Source organism: Lolium rigidum, chromosome 5, assembly GCF_022539505.1.
Source record: "Lolium rigidum isolate FL_2022 chromosome 5, APGP_CSIRO_Lrig_0.1, whole genome shotgun sequence".
NCBI classification, from domain to species: Eukaryota; Viridiplantae; Streptophyta; class Magnoliopsida; order Poales; family Poaceae; genus Lolium; species Lolium rigidum.
Genome location: NC_061512.1, coordinates 82,453,707 through 82,479,073, shown reverse-complemented (window position 1 = coordinate 82,479,073; position 25,367 = coordinate 82,453,707). Strand labels below are relative to the sequence as shown.

Sequence of the window (25,367 nt, the reverse complement as noted above, 5' to 3'; positions counted from 1 at the left end):
TCAAGGATTAGTTTAATATCTGCATAGTTAGGCCTTGCAAACGGGTTGAAGGATCCAAGTAGCACGTAGGGTGTAGTTTGCTAGCCCTAGATAAGATGTTCCGGGATCAACTTCATGTTGGTTTTTAGGCCTTGTCTAGGGTCGGTTTATTATCACCGTGCGTGGCTTCCAGTGCTCAATCACGCGTAGGATGTTCCGATTATGTGGTGAAAACCCTAAATCGTCGTAGGTCGTTTCAGCTTTATATTGATCAAGCAGGACCACCATGTGATCGTAGACCTCATACGAACCATGGGTGGATCGGCTCCTTGAGCCGATTCACAGGACAACCTGAGAGCCGATCGAGGCTCGTATTTAATGTTTACGTGTATGCCATGCAGGAAACTAAGCGAAGCAAATCCATCACCTTCCTGACCAGGTATAGGTCGGGTGGCACGCCCTTGCACCAGCATCGGACGTGCGTGCCGAGGCTTTGCGGGCCGTCGCTCGAGGGACCAGGGCCAGCCGCAGTCCTGGGAGCCTCCCGGCTCTACTGTGTTGCCCGTCGTTGCTCGCCGGTGGGTTTCTGACCGCAACACATGGTCAACTCATGGAAGGAGTGTTTAAAAACAACTCTTGAGTTAACAAACATGAAACACGTCAAAGTAACGGAGGAGACAGAAGAAGTTTCAAATTTTGGTAGACAATTGCTCCACTCTTTACAAGATTACGAAGGGACAAGGTAACGAGGAGTTAACTTGCCTTTGATACCATAACGAGGCACTCTTAGAGAGGGTGACTCGTAGAAGCACAGATGATTATCCCACGAGAGCAACTTTGGATTTCAAAATCAGTCACTCCTTTGATACCATTACGAAGGGACAAGGTAACGATTGTTGTCTCTTCAAAAGGCTGGGGGCCTAGATGACTGACGAATTCACACAACGTGTGAATTGATTAGAACTTCATGTACAACAACAGGAAGGGAAGGAGCACTAGCTAGTGAAGTGCCAAGGTTTACGATATTACTTCATGTTACTTGAACGAATAGACAACGGAGATGTGGCACCCCTAAGGAAGGATACTTTTCTGAGGCTTTGAACTTTGAATATGACAAGAGGATTTCCATTCGGTTAAAGCTTACTCAAAAGTGCTGGGGTCACATAAGACTGACGAATTCACACAACGTGTGAATTAAAGAGATCTTCAAGTAAAATCCAAAGGAAGGGGGAAAAGCATTGTCGAACGACGTAGTAAGAATCACCGGGGAGTGAAAAATTCTCCTAACGGAGTTGTTATCACGAGAGAAATGGTTTCGAAGGATTGACCGAGATACATTTAGCAACACTGCTTCTAATGTTCTCCATGATGTTCTAGACACCAATATCAGGCTTCTAAATAGCCTTCAACAGGTCATCAAGTGAAGGTCAGACTTTAGGATTAGAAAGACATATAAGGGAAACTCCTAGAATAAGTCACATAAGATCCTTATAGGGAGTGGTTGTTCTTGTTGTTTCAGGAGATTATGACATTAGACCTTACGACTAATTGTGTTAACCACGACATCAATCTTGCCGGATTTACAAAGAGACCTATGTCATGAATCCTTGAGAAACACTAACCATCCTTGCCGCTTGAGGTTCGGCTTAGGTTAGGTGTAAAGATATTTCAAACTTAGCATGTCCGAATGAAAATTTGCAACAATTACCACAAAGGTAAAGCTGCTAGACTCTCAAGTTATGGACTACAATGTCAAGCACCAAAAGATTGAGCTAGATTGCTGAAGCCATGTGGTTGTAACTGCCAAAGGAAATTACGGGCACATGAACTTCTTGCAATGAAACACGATTGAGTCCTAGTGGGGACATCAAAGAGGATAATGAAGTTATTAAAATTCTTTTCTTTCTTGAACAAACCAGTCAGTGGCTTGGGGTGCATAGAGAAAATTTTCAAGAGAATGGAGGTAACAACCTGCGATCTCAAGAATATTCCGCACATGCATAACTGACTTGCGATGATTCCCGAAGAAAGAAAAGGGAACTCTACTCGGATCCACGGTGACATCTTTCAGCAAATGCACGTGAACCAGAGAAGGTGACTTCTAACATCCAGAACACATACTTCGTGATAACACAAAGATGGTTCTTAAAAGTTCCCAACATTAGTGTTTGTTCAATATGAACCTCTTTGGGCATGGAGAAAATAAGAATGTTATCGATGGGCTCAACAACAAACTTATCAAGGTACTCCAAGAAGAGGGACTCACATGTTACATGAACGAGGCAAAAGTATTGGTCAGACCAAAGGACATGAGGATGTATTCAGGTGAAACACCATTAGTATAAACACCATCAAGATAGTCCTTGGAACTGAGTTTGATTTGATGATAGCCCAAACTCAAATCAAATATTTTGAAAGATAGCATATCCATAAAGGAGATACTTCCTTACTTCAACACGGACAAAACTAGACATCCATTTAAGAAGGAACAAGTCGGATAGAGCTCTTGTCTTTCAACTCTGCAAGTTGTTGTTTAAGCTCAACCAACTAGTCCAAGATATCCAGTACAGTTTCTTAGAAAAGTAGTGGTTCATAGAACCAACTTAATTTTGAACTCGACAACACGGTCACGTGACAACATGGTGATACTTCTAGAAGACATCCAGAATATCACTAACCCGATATGTCACTGAGTTCGAGAGGGAACTTGCTTCATAAGGAAAACGATATGGTCTTGAGAGCTTCAGCACGAACCTAACTCTTTGACCGAAGAAGGTGCACATGAACAACACACTTGGGAGCACAGTCAACTTTTGCTTAGTGATTGTTTAACAATCATGCTAAGAATGACACAAACATCATTGGATTTCAAAGCAATGAGAATTGCTAAGAATCTCGGATGGACACATCAATACATACACCCCAACATTCCCAAGCATGGACAACTCGGAGGAAGGGCGAGTAGAGATATGTAAGAGCATCACTTCATCGATAAGGTCATGAGACTTAGCACGACCTATAGATATAAAATAGGGTGATACTTTAAGGTAGAACAGAATAGAAGCTACATAAGCCTTTTAATCTGCGGATTACAACACTTTGACCGGGTCCTAGAAATGGACGAGGTACTGGAGTTTGTGTCTCCTGCCATCTTGAAGTGAAATGTCTTGAAAGACCACAAGGTAATATGCACTGGAAAACACCAATGCACCTTTAACACTTGGCTGCTAACTAGCAGACAAAGGTCGGAAAGAAACTAAAGAGGAGGAACATAATCAGAATTAGAAATCCTAAGATGTAGATGCACAAGATAGCACTCTTGTAAAACTCGTGCAGAAAAGGGAGGTGTGGCAGAGTCACGGACATAGATGTGAGACTCAAAAAGAGCACTCTTGTCGTGATCCATTTGGTTCCATGAAAGAACCTCTGCCAAAGTTAATGGTCGGAAAGGTCTTTGCTGTCGTAATACAATCACGACTACAATCAAAGACTTGAGGGCTAGGTGGATTTGAAGTTAGCCATCCTGATGTATGGTACCATGGACAACATGGGTCAATGGAATGGATCTTGGGTTAAAGGTCAGCTTCATGTACTGAGGTTCAAAAGAACCCAAAGACAATCCGGGACCTTCGGTTCAAGTCCAAGGATTAAAACATGGAGAAAGGAGTAACTACTATGTGAGTGACACAAAGGACACTATGAGGTAGTAATCACAAGGTAACTTTCAAGAAGCCATACCTAGCTTCATAAGTATTACAAGCAAAGGTCACTGACCTGACATTTCATCAATCAACGGAAGCGAAGTTATGCTATTCTAAATAGCAAGATAGCAAAAGGCCTAAGAGGCCAGGAGCATAACGGCGACGTCCCAGCCCATAGATTCCAGGCTGCCACCTGGGAATCCCAAGCTACTCGTTGATGTCGACCTAGAAACCACCATTTGTTGGAGAGTCTTCGTCTGAAACAAAGCATGCAAAGCTGAGTACACGGACTCAACAAGACTTAGTACAACCTTTTAGCAAAGCGGGTATGCGAGGCTTTATGTGGAGCTTATTTTGCGGAAAGCCAGTTTTCCTTTGTAAAACAAGAGGGAGCAGAAGCTCGACTATTCAGATCATTTTAAAAAGGATAAGAGAGTGATATCACTAGCTCTACTGATCATCATATTGAATCCACCGAATCTTCATCATCAGCTGAACCTATCAACTAGGATCACCCTCTCGATACCCTGAGAAGGAATCCTTATCACACATTGATTCCAAGTTTTACGATTAGGTTCAAGTTGTCTATGATCAACACGTCCTTCCCCAAGTCGTCCGTAACCGTGGACACGGCTTTTCGAAAAGGTTTAACCCTGCAGGGGTGTACAACTTTACCCACACGCGCCGACCGACTCTTAATGCCAGAACGTTAGCACACTTCCTTGGTGTGCCGACAGAGGGTGGTCGACCAAAACCTTTCCCTTGCTTCGCCTGTTCCATGAGTCAAACTAACTGGGGAGCTCCTTCATCGTAGGTAGCCATTCTTCGAGGCGGTCCCGGTCATTGTGTGCAGGGGATCCAGTTCAATGCCTCCAGCATCCTTCACCCCGGCCACGCCCTGTATGATGCACCTTTGAAAACCTTTTCCACGCCTTCGCCATGCAGAATGCCAAATAGAACTCGCAAACTAATTGACTCATGGGTAAGCTAGGCAAGTTCGGGACAAGGGGTTCCCATGGACCCCGTGTGGTTGTACGCTCAGTCTTGGTTTCGAAGGCGAGAACCTCAGGTCCTAGTAGCGGCGAGAACGAGTCAAATCACCACATACCCATGTGGCGGCCCATCCAAGCCTTTAAACATGTTTATTAACATCACTGATCTTACCACGTCATCCTGCCATACTAGGTTCATTCGCAGCTCTGATTCATCAACCGGATGGATCAGAATTCGTCAACTAAGCATGGCTAAGCTTAATCGATATAACGGCTCTAGCGGTGCACACATAGCTCAAACCTAGTCTTGATGGGAGCAGTGGATCAGAGTATTTAGGCTACAAAGATGGTAAATGCAACACATAGGATAACTATACCTGCCGATAAAACATACTGGAAACGAATGCAATATGTAGGAACCAGAAGTAAAAGCATTTCGAAATCATAATATGAACCAGGCTAGGGCTTGCCTTTGTCCCTGACAAACCAATGCGGATCTTCGGAGATCCCATGCTTGACTTGTTTGTCGATGGACAAGTATTGCTCTGCGTCGTTGTCGATCTTCATCGTCTCGACAATTGCTCTATCGATCGCGAAGAAGCAAACACCGGAAAGGTAAAGGAACAATCAACACATGGCATCGATGCAATGCGCATACAATAAATGACATGACATGTTAATTAGGTACTGAAGTTAACCCTAATAAATCATCAATTTAACTGAGGTTCGACGGAATCAGGGTTAGTAGTTCCGGAACCTCAAAGGGGTTGATTTAGTTCTTCTAAAACAACTAGGGTTGAAAGTTGTTTAACAATGCATGATTTTGTAACCAAATTGTAGATCTCATTTTTCTGAAAATTTTGCTATATTATACATATTTTTCTGATTTAAAATGAATTACTTATGAATTTTACAAGATTTATTCATTTTAAATCATTTCTGAAAATTCTGGAAAATAATTAAAATCTGACAGACCTGGACCCACATGTCAGGGTTTTATTCTTTTTCCTAATTATTTCTGAAATTAATAAAAATCTGACAGAGGGGTCCACATGTCAATGCATTTTCATTTACAGAAATAAAAGAAATTATAAAAGAAAAGGGGCGCAGGCCCCACGACGGTCAACCGCCGGTGGTCAACTCCGGCGGCCGGCGCCGGTGACCATAGCGCGGCGGCGCTAGAGGGCGCCCCTGGACGCGCGGGGCAGCGCGTTCGACGCGCACGAGCACGGCGAGGCGACTGGTGGCCACGCCGTTAGCTGGGGGTGGCCGGAGCCACGCCGGCGACGAGCAGCCACGGCGGTTTCACGTGGCGAAGGCGCTACAGGGGAGGGCGGAGGAAGGCGGGTGCACCAGGAGGAGCGGAATCTCACCGTGGAGCCATAGGGCTCGTCGGCGAGGCCGGAGGAGGTCCGTAGCGACGGATTCGGCGATGGCCGGAGCTCGGGGAGGAGGTTCGATTCGGCCGTCTGGAGCCATCTCGGCTTGCGTGCTTCAGCTAGGAGGGGCGCCGAGACGTGGCGGAGCTCGTGGGCTAGGCGGCAGGGCAAGGGGAGGCATGCATCGGCGAGGCTACGCGACGGCCGGAGCTACTGCATGTAGCTAGGGTTTCGTCCTCGTGTGGGGAAGGCGCGGGAGGGGAAAGATGGGGTTCTAGGGTTTCTCCGGTGGCGAGAGGGGCTCTTATAGCCGCCGGGGGCGGCGGCGCTGATCTCAACGCAGGGGAGCGCCGGGGAGGCTGCCACCGAGCTGCTTCCCAAAACGGAGGTTGAAGATGACGGGGGCGTTTTGCGAAAAACCCCCTGGGGGTGGGGTTGGGCCAAAACCGGTGGAGCTGGGCCGGCCTGCTGGGCTGCGCAGAGAGAGGAGGTGAGAGAGGAGAGTTGGGATGCGGCCCAGAACAAGGGAGAGGGGGTTTTCTTCTCTCTTCTCTTTTTCTAAAAACTGTTTTTATTTTGTTTCAAACTTTTGCTATTTGAAACTATTTTGTATTTTTCAAACTTTCTGAACTTTTCAAAATATCCATGGCCTTTAACATATAACAGAAATGCCATGTAACTTAATTTTGAAATTTGCAACTACTTGTGCATTTGAAAAGAGAGGGAGGTTTGCATAACATTATGGTTTTCCAAAATTAACTAATGCAATTTTTTTTTTAGGAAAACATGATGCTCATGAAATGATGCACAACAAACCCTAATCTAGGTTTAGCAAAAACAGGGATGTTACAGCTGGGGTGGCGAGGAGAAGGAGGAGCCTTTGCTGCTGCTTCACAGATCAAGAAGAAGCCTTCATCAGCGCCGTACTGGTTGCTTTATGGTGTTCTTCCTCGTCTCGGCCTGCCATAGTGGCGAGGGAAAGGATGAGGAACACCTCAAGCTGATGGTGCACCAGCGCTGTTCTGGGGAGCGTTTGGAGCTTCATCTCCCCTGGGCGGTTCTCAAGCGACGGCCTAAGCTCGCCGCCGCTATCTTCGGTCAGGAGGCTGACCCCGCCTCGCTCGGCAGTCAAGCCTGCCAGAGCGTCTTCTTCCTCTGCGAGAGGAATATCCTCAGCCTTGCTGCGTCCGCTCAAGCCTCTGCTTGGCCAAGTGGTTTCGTCCCCGGTCTGGATAGAGGTGGTCGTGGTTGCAGGTTGTTCGTCGCTGGCGGAGAGTTTGGACCCGATTGCGTTTCTGCAATCTTCTCTAGGGTGAAGAATGGATATGTCAAGGACCTTGTTGTAATTTTCTTTTCTTTCAGTGTCCTCCTTGTAAAACTTTGCCCACCGCCGTAATAGAAGCTCCAGGCCCTTCGAGGCCTTATCTGTTTAAAAAAAAATCCTCCAACACCAGATGCCGAAGTAAGCCATCAGCAGCAGTGCATTTTATGGCTTGTTGCAGAACATCAACCACCACAATGAACAATAACAGGGACAACGGATCTCCTTGCCGTAAACTTCTTTTAATGTTAGTCCAATTACCTAGGATTCCGTTTAGAAGAATAGCTGTTTTTGCACAGGTAAGAAGTTCCTTCGTCCACATAATCCACTTCCCATCGATTCCTCTGATCACGAAAAGAGCATCCCACAAGACAGTGTCAAACGCTTTACTGAAATCTAATTTCAGAACCATTGCTTTCTTCTTCCGTTTCATACAGGTTTGAACCAAGTTCATTGCATATGTAAAATTATGAGCGATGCATCTCGTCTTGACAAAGCCACACTGATCTGCGACGACCAGTAGTTTGATCATAGACTGCAGGCGTGCAAGTAGGATTTTAGTAATTCACTTAATCGTGCAGTTTAAAAGTGATATCAGCATGTAGTTGCTTGATGTATTGTTATTTTCCTGTTTGCGAAGTAGGATCGTATATGACCTGTTATTTCCTTCCAGCTTCGGATCTCCTTAGTAACATTGATTAAAGAATTTCACCACGTCTTTGTTAATTAAGTGCCTAAAATCTTAACAAAATCCAGACCCAAAGCTGTCTGGTCCGCGACTTTTCTCCCTTGGAATATCTTTAATATAGCTTGCAGTATTTCTTGTTGGTTCAATTACAAGAGAAGAAGACGCCTCAGACCAATATCCTTCCCTTTGTAACATTGTTCATTGGAAAGAAGTTTTGGTGGTTGATGTTTTTGCTCAAATCCCTTTAAGCATCACTTTCTAGAGAGTTTCGAACGAAAATAAATAAATATAATCAATGGTTCAATCTTGTGCAGCGCCACATGCATATTAACCTTCAAGTGACTAAGACTTGTTTGTTTGGGATTGTCAAAAAAAGACTTGTTTGTTCGGGGCCTTAGTAATTCTAGCCAGTTCTCTGTAAAGTCAATTCTCTAGCTTCGTCCCTGGGTCTTATGAATGATCACACAAAATACCTTAGAAAATATATTCAAAAATAAAAGTACCATTTAAAATTAAGATTTTCATGTGATTTCTTCATCGCAAAGTACTTCTCACTAAGGATAATTTGGCTAAAAAAACTGGCAGGGGAACACGCCATGTTGTTTTTGTGACAAACAAGAGTCCGTTCAACATCATTTCACAGATTGTCCTTTTGCTAAACTTGTTTGGCAAATATAGTGCATATGACTTTTAGTATAACTGCTCCAATTAATATTACAGACCTGTTTGAAATTGGCTTAAGGGTATTGCAAAGAAAAAAGTGATCCGAAACAAGTTTGGGTGGGAGTTCGTGCAGACACCTAAACTTTAGTCAAAAGTCGATATATTTTAAGTTTGACTAAATTTTTACGTAAAAATTTAAACATTCACAATACCAAATCAATATCGATAGATTCAGTAGAAAGTATAGTTTTTCAAAAGTTTTATATGACATTGTAGATATTCCTATTTTTTCATATAATCCTGGTCTAGAAGATGTTGCCTTTTGCCTAAATCTTAGACGTCTTACATTTTGGAACGGAAGGAGTAATAATTATGATACTCTGACCATGCCATAAGTTAATAAAAGATCTTATGCATCACTTTGATACAGATGGGATACCAATTTCAAAAATAAAACTTTGATACGGATGGGAATACCCGTTTCAAAAATAAAAATAAAATCTACTACAATTTCTTCAAACAGATTTTCTACAGCAAATGTCCCAAATCGCATCATACCACATCACATCAAGATTTTCGTGGCTAGAACCTCGATCCATTCCTGTGAAACTTGGTCGTCGGAGCGGGACGGTGGTCGCTGGGGCCGGCGCACTGACGGCGGAGTCCGGAGATGGCAAGGTGGATGGGCGCCTTCCGCGCGCACCTCGCCAGAACCTCGATCCATTCCCGTGAAACTTGCGTCCCGGCCTGCCGCTGGGCGTGTCAGGGACAGCAATGGCACTGATGCTGCGCACCGGGGGCGGCAGAGGCATGGGCGGCGTAGGCTGGGCTGCCGGCATTGAAGCCGAGGCGGGATGGCGAGCTGACGCGCCTGCAGAGGTCGGAGATGCATTGATTCGGCCGAGGAGGGAGAGAAGCAAAGCTGCTCTGCAGGTCCTGGCGTTGCGTGCTCTGGCATACAATGTTGGGTTAGTGGAGTTGTAACAGAGATATTTCCAGTTGAAACTCGAGATGCAACTACAAATATTTATCCGAACAGTTAGATTTTCTTCGTAATTTATAATTCTCAATCATTGAGGATCAGTCACATCCTTCTTCTAATGCAATTTTGCGTGTTCGCAAAAAACAACAGAAACATCCACAAGCCGTACTACAGATTAACCATATTCATCCACAACTACAAGGAGTACTACAGATTGACCATATTCATCCACTCTCCATCCTCTCTAAACATTTGCTTAGATCACAGAAAACACTACAATTATGAATTAGTACTACTAGTTATCATTGAATCTCCTCCGCATTAACTTCCTGTTTCTTGTTCTTGCTCTTCTTTACTTCCTCCTCATCTCTACTCCCTCCCATCTCCCGGCCGTCGTTGCTCCCGTCCACCACCGTGGCCGGTGCCACCTTGAACCTGGCGTAGATGTCCCCCTTGTAGAAGCTCCTCGTCCTCCACACCAACACCAGCGACACGAGCACGCCGGCGAGCGTCACCCCCGTGATGATGAGGAATGCGTGCTTGAAGCACTGCACCCCCTTGCAGACCTTGTCCCCAACGGCGGCCACGCCGCCGTGCTGCCTGGCGGCCTCGGCGTCGTACATGCGGCCGGCGATGCGCACGTTGAGCACGTACGCGCCGATGGGGCTCGCCGCGGAGCCGAAGTTGAAGAGCGTGGAGTAGTACTTGAGCCCGAACACTTCGGAGATGATGGAGAAGAGCAGCGGCCACTGCGCGCCGAAGCAGAAGCCGATGATCACCGACGCGGCGTAGAGAGACTGCGGCACGCCGAAGGCGATGAAGAGGTGGCCGACGCAGGAGACGAGGAGCACCACCGTCAGCGCCAGAGGCCGCGGGAACCTGTACCGTGCGAGGAAGAACTCCGACATGTAGCCGGCGCCCACGCGGCCGGCGTAGTTCCAGATGCTGATGAGGGAGACGAAGGTGTTGATGCTCTTGGCCGGGTAGCCCAGCGACTGCCCGATCTGCGCCATGTTGTCGATCGCTGTCAGCGTACCGCCGATGCCGAACACCGACACCACGAACAGCACCAGCATCTCCACGCTCACCAGCGCCTGCATGATTGAGAAGTCCTCCCCCAGCGCCGGCGGCTTGAACATGCTTGTGAAGCAGCCGAAGCCAAATGACGGCTTCGTCTCGTCGTGATCGTCGTCGTCTTTCGCGCTGCTTGTTTTTGGTTCTTCGACGGCGATGGCCGGCGGATGCTGAAGGGACTCCTCGAGCTGTGACACGGCCTGGTACTCCTCCTTGATGACCACGCCGAGGGGGAGGAAGAGGATGAGGAGGAGCACGGTGGCGCCGACGGCGTACGCGGCGTGGGAGAAGGTGGGCACCTGCTTCTGCACCACGATCATGACGAGGAGGTAGGTGGCGAGCGCGATGGAGATGTAGAGGAAGCAGAAGAAGGGCTTGGTGTTAGGCTCGTCGCCTTCGGCGCGGCGACGGTATGGCAGGACGCGGATGGTGTGCACGAAGAAGATGTACACGGCGGCCGGAAGCCACGCGATGAGGAGGACGAGCGACTTGGCGTCGTCGCCGTAGATGGCGAGGTAGAGCTGCGTGTAGATGGCGCCGCTGAGCCCGACGAAGCCCTTGAGCAGGCCGATGACGATGCCACGGCTCTCCGGGGAGTTCTTGACGCAGGAGACGAGCGCGCCGGTGTTGGAAAAGGTGAGCGCGTTGGCGCCCACGCACATGTAGATGGACATGAGCCACACGGGTGGCGCCGCCGTGCGCTCCGTCAGCGCGAGGTACACCATGAGGTACCCCGCCAGATTCATGCCGGCGCCGATGAGCAGAACGGCCCACGTCGGCGCCACCTGCTGCACCAGCCCGGAGACCACGCCGACGTTGGTGCCGAGGTCCTTGAAGAAGCTCAGGGTGTTGAGCGTCTGCTGGTTGTACCCCAGCGTCGACCGGAGCTCCTTGGAGTAGAGCGCGAAGATGTACGTCGACCCCGACGCCGCCATCACAACCATCGACGCGAACACCACGTACCACCGGCTCCGCATAACCCGCGAGGCGAACGCCGGCGTGCACATCACAGCCGCAGCCCCTTGCCGTCGGCCATTTCTTCGATCTTTGTTGGAAGATTGGTAGGTACAGCACCAAGTGTAAGATTTGCTTGCTACTTATAGCGAGGTGGCGGCGTTGTGTGTACGAGTTGACTAGCACTGAACATGTAGTGCGGTGCATGGACTTCAAGACAGCTCTGACAGATAGGGCAACTATTAAGTTAGATTTTTTTTGACAAGTACACGCAATGTTTAGCTGCTCGTAGACTTTTGGTCACGTTGGTGAGATTTGGTTGGATGCTAATGCCATTTCAGACCTTATTTTTGTGTTGATTAATCACTGGCAAGCTCACCGTGTGATCGGGTTGCATTGTTTAGGAACTTATGGCTGCTAAGGAGAGCGGACTACTCCATCCAGCCATGATTTTTTTTTTGAGAAACACAGTACAACGCACACGCTCACATATACACGAGTATACACTCACCCCTATGAACGCACACACGCACACCCTACCCCTATGAGCACCTCCGAAAGACTGAGCCGGCGGGGATCTTAAAATTGATGAAGTCACCACTGGCGCCTCGCTGTCGACGGGAACGTCGCCTCCCACTGAATGAATATTCCGCCTTAATGAGACACACAGATGCGAGACACGCAGATGTCAAACCTGGGATTTGAACTCTGGTGGGCTGGGGGTACAACCACCCTCCTAACCACCCAACCTCAGGTTGGTTCTCCCAGCCATGAAATTTCTCCTGACTATTAACACACTATGGTGTAATTTTTTTTTCTTCGAGAATACACCCTGGAAAGGTGCATCAATCATATAGAAGGGTGCCAAGATGACAAAGTTTGCGCTACCATAGGGGGCAGCTCCCCAAACACACGTCTACTCTAAGTGCTGCCACGGTACAACGGCCGGATCAAGAAAAACAAAGAAAGTGCCACGGAAAAGTTTGGCTAGGCGCCACCGCTCGAACTCCTCCTGCACTTTGTCCCTGATGGCGCCATGCGAAGCCACCGCTCCGTTGAAGACCACGTCGTTCCTGTGCCTCCAAATGCACCAAAAGACCAGGATGATGGCAGTCCACATGTCCCGTTTGTGAGCTGTTGGACAAGCCCGGGACGTCAACCACTCCAGCAGATCGGTGTCTGGGCCCGGGAGCCACTCCTCCTTGCCCCAACACCTAATAGCCCATGCCTAGGTCTCCCGCGCCACCACGCAACCTAGCAGCAAGTGCTGCAAGGTCTCCGACTCCTGATCGCAAAGCGGGCAGGCCGACGGACACAGCAAGCCACAACGTCGAAGCCTATCCGCCGTCCAACAACGGTTCTTCGAGGCCAGATGATACGTCTCCGACGTATCGATAATTTCTTATGTTCCATGCCACATTATTGATGATATCTACATGTTTTATGCACACTTTATGTCATATTCGTGCATTTTCTGGAACTAACCTATTAACAAGATGCCGAAGAGCCGATTCTTGTTTTCGTCGTTTTTGGTTTCAGAAATCCTAGTAACGAAATATTCTCGGAATTGGACGAAATCAACGCCCATGGTCCTATTTTGCCACGAAGCTTCCAGAAGACCGAAGAGGAGTCGAAGTGGGGCCACGAGGCGCCGCCACACTAGGGCGGCGCGGCCCAGGCCCTGGCCGCGCCGACCTATGGTGTGGGGCCCTCGTGTGGCCCCCGCGTTGCCCTTCCGCCTACTTAAAGCTTCCGTCGCGAAACCCCCAGCACCGAGAGCCACGATACGGAAAACCTTACTGAGACGCCGCCGCCGCCAATCCCATCTCGGGGATTCTGGAGATCTCCTCCGGCACCCTGCCGGAGAGGGGATTCATCTCCCGGAGGACTCTACACCGCCATGGTCGCCTCCGGAGTGATGAGTGAGTAGTTCACCCCTGGACTATGGGTCCATAGCAGTAGCTAGATGGTTGTCTTCTCCTCATTGTGCTTCATTGTTGGATCTTGTGAGCTGCCTAACATGATCAAGATCATCTATCTCGTAATACTATATGTTGTGTTTGTCGGGATCCGATGGATAGAGAATACTATGTTATGTTAATTATCAAGTTATTACCTATGTGTTGTTTATGATCTTGCATGCTCTCCGTTATTAGTAGAGGCTCTGGCCAAGTTTTTGCTCTTAACTCCAAGAGGGAGTATTTATGCTCGATAGTGGGTTCATGCCTCCATTGATATCCGGGACGATGGACAGAAAGTTCTAAGGTTGTGGATGTGCTGTTGCCACTAGGGATAAAACATTGATGCTATGTCTAAGGATGTAGTTGTTGATTACATTACGCACCATACTTAATGCAATTGTCTATTGTTTGCAACTTAATACTGGAAAGGGTTCGGATGATAACCTGAAGGTGGACTTTTTAGGCATAGATGCATGCTCGGATGGCGGTCTATGTACTTTGTCGTAATGCCCAATTAAATCTCACTATATTTATCATGACATGTATGTGCATTGTTATGCCCTCTCTATTTGTCAATTGTCCGACTGTAATTTGTTCACCCAACATGCTTTTATCTAATGGGAGAGACACCTCTAGTGAACTGTGGACCCCGGTCCATTCTTTTATACTGAAATACAAATCTGCCGCAATACTTGTTCTTTACTGTTTTCTTGCAAACAATCATCTTCCACACAATACGGTTAACCCTTTGTTACAGCAAGCCGGTGAGATTGACAACCTGATATGGATATCCGGGCCTGGTACTCTAGGACAGCCATTGATATGATATTTGGGTCTAAGGTTGTACCAGTAGTTTATTATAATCTTGTTATTAGGAAATAATAATGTAGCCAGGTCATGCTGTGGGCCATCTAGGGTTTTATTAGAGTCTGTTTGACTTGGGCCTGTCCAAGTCAAACTAGGTTAGGCCCAATAAGGTGGCCGGCCGGCCACCTCTCCCTCTCATATAAGGAGATGGCACGGCTAGGGTTTAGGGTAGTCTAGAATTGATTCAGATCATGTAGAACCTTGGGTTCCAGTTATCACCATCCCTGCGGGGTTGGCTCCATGACGGCGTCTCGGACGTTCGTCTAGTTATCCAATAAAGATGTGTGAGTTCTTGAGTTGTCAAGAGTAATCATATGTGCTTGAGTATCCTTGAATCTGTCAGGGAAGTTCAAGATCTATCGGTCCTATGAATCATCAAGGTGCATCGTGAAAGATCGGGAAACCAATCCTCATCATGTGGTATCAGATTGCTAGGTTGATCACGATGCAGATTGATTTGTTGCTCGGTTGTTTTTGCTCGGTTGCCGTGGCTACCATTGGGTACGTCGCCGCCATGTTGTTGGTGAAGATCGAGGAGGAGGAATTGGACGGCAGAGAAGTTTTAAGATCATCTATCGTTGGGCTGATTTGATCGGTTAAGCGACGACTATCTGGCAGCATATTGCCCTTCGTCGAGTTGGTTCAGATTTTCGTCAAGATCTGTTACTGGATGGGAGAGTTGGACGTGGATCAGATCGGATCGTTTGTGATTGAGTCGGCCAGCAAGGAAAGGAATTAAAAAAAAATCAGGAAAGTTTTACTAGGATCGGATTGCTATCGAGGAGTAGAGTCCAAGCATGCATCGGGTCAGTTGAGATCTATTCCTACCTTGTGTGGACTCGTGTGGTGTACAGACAAGCAAGGAAAGAAAGGAAAAGGAAAGGGAAAATAAAATAAGGAGATGCATCACGTGTGGTGGTGTGGTCAGGTGGTACACGGTGCAGCGAGAAAATCATGGAACAGGGAAAGTAAAGTTTGGCTCGTGGCTGATACGTTTTGTGAAGGAAAGAAAATAAATGAGTAACATTAAGGAAGGAGAGAGAAATAGAAAATAAAGTAAATTTTGGTACGTGCAGACTGAATCTTTGGCTCATACGATTTTTCAGCTTGGTTTCCGTTCAATGCCAACTGTTGTGTGCACGTACAGCAAACAATGGAGGATTAGTTGCAGATCGGACTAGTATTGCTTTCACGTGACGACTACATTTTTAGTCCCCTTGTTCGTTGGAATTTCTGTGAGAAGATGAGAGAAATACATTGGTGTTTCGGAAAAGTGCGTACTCGGGTGTGTTCAGCTTATTTAGATCCATAGCGGACAGGAGTTTGTTCTGTTTGTTTTGGGTGATTTGTATGTCGCGCTTCAGTTGTATTTGGGAGGATGCTTATGTCTTCAATCAGGTTGCTGGCGTCGAAGACCACAGGGGCGCCAAGTTCAAGACAAGCTAGTCGAGAGGGAGGATGAGGTGTGGAAGACTGGCGAGGCTTGAGGATGAAGACCGGCGATGTTACTTATCTGACGTCACCCTTTTTCTAGCAGACCCTCACGCGTTGGGGACAACGCTTCTTGAAGAAGGGGAGGATGATATGGATATCCGGGCCTGGTACTTTAGGACATCCATTGATATGATATTTGGGTCTAAGGTTGTACCAGTAGTTTATTATAATCTTGTTATTAGGAAATAATAATGTAGCCAGGTCATGCTGTGGGCCATCTAGGGTTTTAATAGAGTCTGTTTGACTTGGGCCTGTCCAAGTCAAACTAGGTTAGGCCCAATAAGGGGGCCGGCCACCTCTCCCTCTCATATAAGGAGATGGCACGGCTAGGGTTTTGGTCAGTCTAGTTTTGATTCAGATCATGTAGAACCTTGGGTTCCAGTTATCACCATCCCTGCGGGGTTGGCTCCATGACGGCGTCTCGGACGTTCGTCTAGTTATCCAATAAAGATGTGTGAGTTCTTGAGTTGTCAAGAGTAATCATATGTGCTTGAGTATCCTTGAATCTGTCAGGGAAGTTCAAGATCTATCGGTCCTATGGATCATCAAGGTGCATCGTGAAAGATCGGGAAACCAGTCCTCATCACAACCTCACTGTTTCGTTGGGGCAAAGTACTTTGGTTGTGTTGTGCAGGTTCCACGTTGGCACCGGAATCTCTGGTGTTGCGCCGCACTACATCCCGCCGCCATCAACCTTCAACGTGCTTCTTGGCTCCTCCTGGTTCGATAAACCTTGGTTTCTTTCTCGAGGGAAAACTTGCTCGCCGTGCGCTCGTTGACGTCGAAACCCCCGGCGGGCGAGACGGGCAACACGGTAGAGCCGGGAACAACTAGGGCTGCGGCTGGCCCCGGTCCCTCCGAGCGACGGCCCGCAAAGCCTCCTGGTCGCACGCGCCGATGTTTATCACAAGGGCGTGCCACCTGACCTATACCTGGTCGGGAAGGTGTGGATGATGCCTCGCTTAGTTTCCTGCAGGGCACACACGTAAACGTTAAATACGAGCCTCGATCGGCTCTCAGGTTATCCCGTGAATCGGCTCAAAGAGCCGATCCACCCATGATTCAGACGGGGTGTCCGAATATATGGTGGTCCTGCTTGATCAAGGTAAAGCTAATGAGATCTACGACGATTTAGGGTTTTCACCGCATAATCGGATCATCCTACTCAGGATTGGGCCTCGCGCTCACGCACGGTGACCGTAAGCCGATCCTAGACAGGGCCTAAAAACCAACACGAGGTTGATCCCCGGAACATCCGTTCTAGGACTAGCAAACGCCACCCTACACGCCGCTGGATCCTCCGACCCCTTGTAAGGCCTAACTATTGCAGATATTAAACTAATCGTTGTAGAACAAGGAGCAACCGTAACGGATCAGATCTACTAAACTATGATCAAGCGGGGTGCCGCCCCTACACCTAAGATAGGTGTAAGGGCGGCTAGACATGCAAGGGTTGCACTACGAAAGCATGTAATATGAAGAACAATGCTAACCCTAACATGTCTAAGATAACTACGTTGCTCGCCATCAAAAAGGCTTCGAGTACGAGCAACGCATGAACAACGTAGGCAGGCTTGTGCTGCCTAGATCGCAAGATGCGATCTAGGCAGCATGATGCTTACCGGTAGAAACCCTCGAGACGAAGGAGTTGGCGATGCGCCGAGATTTGTTTGTGGTTGAACGTTGGTTGTTGTTTATTCCATAAACCCTAGATACATATTTATAGTCCAGGGGACTTTCTAATGTGGGCGTGCACTAAACCGTGCACGAGTAAGATTCTAACTTCTAAACTAAGATGCGATCTAATATGTTACAGATACATGGGCAATTAAGCCCAACTTGGTAAAAGGCCGATTCACGTATTTCTTCTATATATATATTTCTTCACGTCCATCTTGATCGCGGCCCACCTCTGACTCGGTCAAATCCTGGTGATAACACATGCCCCCTGGTTTTGGAAATGACATTTCCAAAATCATTACGCTTTCTTTCGTCGGGTCATGTCGTGGCAGAGCAGAGCTGCCGCAGAATCCCCATCATGATGCCTTGCCCCTTCCACTTCTCCACGTGGCCGTAGAATTTTCCTGTTGGGCAACATCTCCTCGGAAGCTGCTGTGGCATTGAATCTCTCTCATATCCCCTTTATTTAACCGTTCTAAACAGCTTGCGTCTCCTTCGTCCTCCTCGTATTAGCACCAAAAACCCTCTGTGCCGCCATGTCTTCCTCCTCTTCCTCCGAGTTTTCCTACGGGTCCGACTCCTCCCGCGAGACGCCGCCGGAAATTCGTGCCCCGGAAGACTGGGACGAGGAGAGCCATGCCTCCTCCATTTGGTCTGAGGACGACAAGTCCTTGACCAGCGGGGATGAAGATCTTCAGTTCCTCGCCGATGGGGAACTGGAGCCAAAAAGCGAGGACGACCAGTTCTCCTGGGACGGCTGCCCCACCTCTGAAGAAGAGGGAGAAGAAGACGACGACGACGACGACTCCCTCGAAGGCTACCCGCCGGCGAAGCGCCTCCGCATGTGGTGGGACGACGATAGCAGCGACGACGAAGACGGGGATGAAGCCCCCGTGGAGGGCTACGGGAGTAGCGACGAGGAGCCCATCGGCAGCAGTGCCGATGAGAGTTCTGAGGATGACGATGAGGGCAGTGATGGCCCGTAGATTAGGATCTAATAGTATAGGCCTAGCAGTAGTAGATTGGTCAATAGACCCTTCTTTTGTTCTTCTCTCCTTGAGCAATCGGCTCCCCATTGTAAGAAATCCCAATGCTAATGAAGAATTTCCTTAGCTTGATTTCGCCGATTTCTTTCATGCTGAGTTTGTCGACTGTTGGCCTAATCCATGCTTAGCGACTGATGGTAACGCATCAGTTCCATGATAATCTGCGAGACGAGGCCAATTTAGCCATCCCTCCAAGCTAGCCGAGCTTCGCCGATGACGATGACACAACCGATCTTAGTAAGCCGGCGACTTGATCTTGGAGCAGGCGACTTTAAAAGAGCCCTGGAACCGCTTTGGATGCTCAAACTGATGACTCTGTAACAGAACACCGCTCTCCAAACCAGTTGTGTCGCAGGGCTAGCCGATTCCAACCAAATCGGCTCCCCAGAGCAACGACCTTTAGGGCGAGCTGCCCCCCGAGCCATATGTGCCGACATTAGCCTTAACTCATAACGTAGCCCCAAGCAGAGAACCTTTACGGTGAGCTGCCCCCCGAGCTTCTTCAGTTCTTGCTGGCCAGATCGGCTCCTTTCCTTTGGTGGATCTGATGCGATCCATCCTTGCCCTGATCTACACGTTCAGGCTGCTCTTGGCATTGTTCTTGAAGAGAGAATCCGAGCTCTTAAGCTACTCCATTAAGGAGTTCTTTCATTAAAACCCTCTTCGTGCTCCATTGACCCTCTGCTCGTGACAGTTATTCCTCTCGAGTCGATGGCCATGCATCGGCTTCCATATCCTTAAGTCGATGTCTGCTGCATCGGCTGTGCTCGAAATTTTTTCATTTTTCGAATTTTCAGAATTTTACGGCCGACTTGTGCATCGGCCCCCATACTCCAATACCCATCACCAAAAGATGAGACGCTTCCATTACATATCCTCGTGTTCTATCTACCTGGGTGCCCCCCGAGCCGATTCTGTCAAGAGAATTGATGGTATCGGCTCTGTTGGATAACATGTTGAACCCAGGCAGAATGGTGGGTGAGGATAATTTTGGCCGATTGCTGGAATCGGCCTCCACGTTGCTTGCTCGGTGAAGGTTTTGTAAGTTCCCTTCATAAATTTTTTGGGGCTGATCACAAGGACCAGCCTCGCCATGTTTGCTCCTTGACGTGCTCTTGCTACTCGTTCAGGCCGGTAGACAAAACCAGCCCAATCTCTGACTTTATCATGTTGGTGCGCTTGCTGTCGTCCACCTTGGATGTATCGTGTAACCGTGGAGCACCGAGCTTCGCCGGAAGAACGAGCACCATGTTTGTGCCAGCCGATGTTTCATCATCGGCTTTCCTTTGCTTGGGGCGCCACTCCATTTTTCGTGGACGTCCCTCTTCATCCAGGGTTCGCTGAACCTTCGCAGCCAGATCAGGCCTTGCCTTCCTCAATGTATGCAAGTATAACCTCTCGGCTTCTTCCAGGCCGCGCAATCGTTGAACCCTGCGTTTCTGGGAACGGCTGAGTCCGTCAGGGCACCACCTTGGCCGGTGGTACCTGTCTTCTTCTTCTCCCTCGTCTTCTGAATCTTCGAGATCTTCCAACCGAGGGGACTCAGGTCGTTTGCTCTGTGGCGGGAGAGGTCCCAAGCGCTCGAACACGGACACGTTGGCTGCCTCCTTCTTCTTCCGGTTGCATTCTGGGCAATTGCCGATTGTTGGCAATCGGCTCATTCCTGAATCCCAGCAGTGAATGAAGAAAGGACAATCCCAGTGCCTGTCCTCGTCGTCTCGCTCCTTTGCCTTTCCCTTGGCACAACGCTCGTGCTCCTCCTCATCGCGATTATGCCGACGATGTCTTCGGCTTCTCTAGCCGGACGATCTCTTTCATCATCATCGCTGGACCGTCGGCGTTGGTCGTACTCGACTCACATACTTGTTGAGGAGGTGATCGAGAGAGAGGTCGCCGATATCTTATGTTCTTCACTTCTCCCTCTCGTTACGTAGCGCTTGCCGTCTTGGCGGAGCCGATCGCGTGGAGCGGCTTCCTCTCGTTTCTTTGCTATGAGAGCAGCTGCCCTCATCTCCATCCTTGCCGCCGTGGTGTCCAAGATCTACCATGTTGATATTGCACAGAAACCTGGCCGGCACCCTCCATGGCAAGCATACTCCACCATGTTCACGGCGGGGAAGGGCTGGGTATCGACCTTCATGGCGTACTTGGTTGAAAATTAGACGCCCGTTCTCTATCGCCGCTTGGATGTGCTGACGCCACACCCTGCAGTCGTTGGTGGCATGGGAGAGCGAGTTATGCCATTTGCAGTATGGCTTTCCATTCAGCTCTTGCGCCGTGGGGAATTTGAGACCTTCAGGTATCTTCAACTGTTTTTCCTTGAGTAGGAGGTCGAAGATTTGCTCAGTCTTGGTCACGTCAAAATCAAATCCCCTGGGCGGGCCTCGGTGGCTTTACCCATTTGCGGGACACGGGGGTTCCTCCCCGAGTCCACTCAGCCACTGCTACTTCTTGGTCTCCCGCAGGAACTTCGTCTTCCTCTCGCATCGACCTGTGGCTATCGCACGCTTGAACTTGTCCCGGTACAGGTCCGGGTGGCGCTGTTCATATGCTGAAAGTTTCTGAACCACGTGCGCCAGCGAAGGATAATCTGCTTGGGAGGCCATGTCCTTGAGCTGTGTTGCAAGGCCTGCTACTGCCAACTCGACTGCTTCCTTTTCAGTTATACGAACCGAATAGCATCGGTTCCAAAGATTCCTGAAGCGCTGGATGTATTCTGTCACAGTTTCTCCGTGCTTCTGACGTAGTTGTGGTAGATCGGCAATGCTAGACTCGGAAGCTTCTGAATGGTACTGCTCATGGAACTGCTTGATACGTCTCCGACGTATCGATAATTTCTTATGTTCTATGCCATATTATTGATGATACCTACATGTTTTATGCACACTTTATGTCATATTTGTGCATTTTCTGGAACTAACCTATTAACAAGATGCCGAAGTGCCGATTGGCTGTTTTCTGCTGTTTTTGGTTTCAGAAATCCTAGTAACGAAATATTCTCGGAATTGGACGAAATTAAAGCCCAGGGGCCTATTTTCTCACGAAGCTTCCAGAAGTCCGAAGGAGAGACGAAGAGGGGCCACGGAGGGGCCACACTATAGGGCGGCGCGGCCCCCCTTGGCCGCGCGGCCCTGTGGTGTGGGGCCCCCGTGCCGCCTCTTGACCTACCCTTCCGCCTACAAATAGCCTCCGTGACGAAACCCCCGGTACCGAGAGCCACGATACGGAAAACCTTACCGAGACGCCGTCGCCGCCGATCCCATCTCGGGGGATCCGGGAGATCGCCTCCGGCACCCTGCCGGAGAGGGGAATCATCTCCCGGAGGACTCTACGCCGCCATGGTCGCCTCCGGTGTGATGTGTGAGTAGTCTACCCCTGGACTATGGGTCCATAGCAGTAGCTAGATGGTTGTCTTCTCCCCATTGTGCTATCATTGTCGGATCTTGTGAGCTGCCTAACATGATCAAGATCATCTATATGTAATTCTATATGTTGTGTTTGTCGGGATCCGATGGATAGAGAATACTATGTCATGTTAATTATCAAGTTATTATACATGTGTTGTTTATGATCTTGCATGCTCTCCGTTTCTAGTAGAGGCTCTGGCCAAGTTTTTACTTTTAACTCCAAGAGGGAGTACTTATGCTCGATAGTGGGTTCATGCCTGCATTGACACCTGGGACGGTGACAGAAAGTTCTAAGGTTGTGTTGTGCTGTTGCCACTAGGGATAAAACATTGGCGCTATGTCCGAGGATGTAGTTGTTGATTACATTACGCACCATACTTAATGCAATTGTCTGTTGTTTAGCAACTTAATACTGGAGGGGTTCGGATGATAACCTCGAAGGTGGACTTTTTAGGCATAGATGCAGTTGGATGGCGGTCTATGTACTTTGCCGTAATGCCCAATTAAATCTCACTATACTTATCATGTAATGTATGTGCATTGTTATGCCCTCTCTATTTGTCAATTGCCCGACTGTAATTTGTTCACCCAACATGCTTTTATCTTATGGGAGAGACACCTCTAGTGAACTGTGGACCCCGGTCCATTCTTTAATACTGAAATACAAATCTGCTCGCAATACTTGTTTTACTATTTTCTCTGCAAACAATCATCTTCCACACAATACGGTTAATCCTTTGTTACGGCAAGCCGGTGAGATTGACAACCTCACTTTGTTTCGTTGGGGCAAAGTACTTTGGTTGTGTTGTGCAGGTTCCACGTTGGCGCCGGAATCTCCGGTGTTGCGCCGCACTACATCCCGCCGCCATCAACCTTCAACGTGCTTCTTGGCTCCTCCTGGTTCGATAAACCTTGGTTTCTTTCGAGGGAAAACTTGCTGCTGTGCGCATCATACCTTCCTCTTGGGGTTGCCCAACGAACGTGTGAAATACACGCCATCAAGCTCTTTTTCTGGCGCCGTTGCCGGGGAGATCAAGACACGCTGCAAGGGGAGTCTCCACTTCTCAATCTCTTTACTTTGTTTTTTTCTTGCTTTATTTTATTTACTACTTTGTTTGCTGCATTATATCAAAACACAAAAAAATTAGTTGCTAGCTTTACTTTATTTGCTATCTTGTTTGCCATATCAAAAACACAAAAAAATTAGTTACTTGTTTTACTTTACTTAATATCATGCATGTTTTTATTTCACTAGTTAAGCATAATGGAAAACAACAAAAATATGAGAGATCTTTATGAACTTTATCTTGAATTAGGACATGATGTGTTTGAAGAGAGAATTAAAAAACCCATGGAACTTTATATGCATGCTAATGGGAATGTTATTACTATGGATGCTTTGAACACCATTGTTGCTAATGCTATGGAAAATTCTAAGCTTGGGGAAGCTGGCTCTGATGAGCATGATCTTTTTAGTCCCCCAAGCATTGAGGAGAAAATTTTCTTTTCTGATTACAATATGCCTCTTACATATGATGATAGCCACTTTGTTGAATTTGCTCCCACTACAACTAATAAAATTGATTATGCTTACGTGGAGAGTAATAATTTTATGCATGAGACTCATGATAAGAATGCTTTATGTGATAGTTACATTGTTGAGTTTGCTCATGTTGCTGCTGAAAGTTATTATGAGAGAGGAAAATATGGTTGTAAAAATTTTCATGTTACTAAAACACCTCTCTATGTGCTGAAATTTTTGAAGCTACACTTGTTTTATCTTCCTATGCTTGTTACTTTGCTCTTCATGAACTTGTTTATTTACAAGACTCCTATGCATAGGAAGCATGTTAGACTTAAATGTGTTTAGAATTTGCCTCTTGATGCTCTCTTTTGCTTCACATACTATCTCTTGCGAGTGCATCATTAAAACTGCTGAGCCCATCTTAATGGCTATAAAGAAAGAACTTCTTGGGAGATAACCCATGTGTTATTTTTCTACAGTACTTTGTTTTATATTTGTGTCTTGGAAGTTGTTTACTACTGTAGCAACCTCTCCTTATCTTAGTTTTACGTTTTGTTGTGCCAAGTAAAGTCTTTGATAGTAAAGTAAGTACTAGATTTGGATTACTGCGCAGAAACAGATTTCTTTGCTGTCACGAATCTGGGTCTAATTCTCTGTAGGTAACTCAGAAAATTATGCCAATTTACGTGAGTGATCCTCAGATATGTACGCAACTTTCATTCAATTTGAGCATTTTCGTTTGAGCAAGTCTGGTGGCCTAATAAAATCCATCTTTACGGACTGTTCTGTTTTGACAGATTCTGTCTTTTATTTCGCATTGCGTCTTTTGCTATGTTGGATGAATTTCTTTGATCCATTAATGTCCAGTAGCTTTATGCAATGTCCAGAAGTGTTAAGAATGATTGTGTCACCTCTGAACATGTGAATTTTTATTATGCACTAACCCTCTAATGAGTTGTTTCGAGTTTGGTGTGGAGGAAGTTTTCAAGGATCAAGAGAGGAGTATGATGCAATATGATCAAGGAGAGTGAAAGCTCTAAGCTTGGGGATGCCCCGGTGGTTCACCCCTGCATATATTAAGAAGACTCAAGCGTCTAAGCTTGGGGATGCCCAAGGCATCCCCTTCTTCATCGACAACATTATCGGGTTCCTCCCCGAAACTATATTTTTATTCGGCCACATCTTATGTACTTTGCTTGGAGCGTCGGTTTGTTTTTGTTTTTGTTTTGTTTGAATAAAATGGATCCTAGCATTCACTTTATGGGAGAGTGACAAGGGATTAACTTGTCAATGCCTATGAATTGTAGGCTAGGGTTTAGTTAGAAGTAGAGGGCAAGTAGATCTCGAAGGTTTCAGCCGAAAAGTACTCGACGAATATGAAAACTAGGGTTTGCAGACAATGATTCGATGATCTTCTCGTCCCTCGACCCCCCTTTATATAGGTGGAGCCGAGGGATTCGTGCTATACAAGGATTACGGAGTCCGGGATGGTTTCTAACTCATCCCGTCGGATTACAAATAACACTTCCTATTACAACTCTATCTTTTCCTTAAATACATCTTGGGCTCTCGAGTCTTCTTATTCTTCGGGTAGTGGGCCTTCAATAAACCCCGGGTACTATATTAGGCAGGCCCATTTGGGATGCCTATGTCG

At 47.6% G+C, this 25,367-nt stretch overlaps 2 protein-coding genes across 2 annotated transcripts in view; both read right to left on the bottom strand.

The window, feature by feature from the left end:
• LOC124653523 (asparagine synthetase [glutamine-hydrolyzing] 2) overlaps window positions 1–25,367 on the bottom strand; it is an 84,962-nt gene that overhangs the window by 12,047 nt on the left and 47,548 nt on the right. The gene's annotated exons all lie outside the window — the stretch shown is intronic.
• Window positions 10,008–11,798, bottom strand: LOC124652481. The gene has a single exon (XM_047191498.1). It carries the CDS (start codon window positions 11,784–11,786, stop codon window positions 10,008–10,010), a length of 1,779 nt encoding a protein of 592 aa, XP_047047454.1. The 5' UTR covers window positions 11,787–11,798.

Bases quoted from the DNA above. Each gene is read 5' to 3' on its own strand.
- LOC124652481 (XM_047191498.1), bottom strand. From the start codon at position 11,786: ATGTGCACGCCGGCGTTCGCCTCGCGGGTTATGCGGAGCCGGTGGTAC.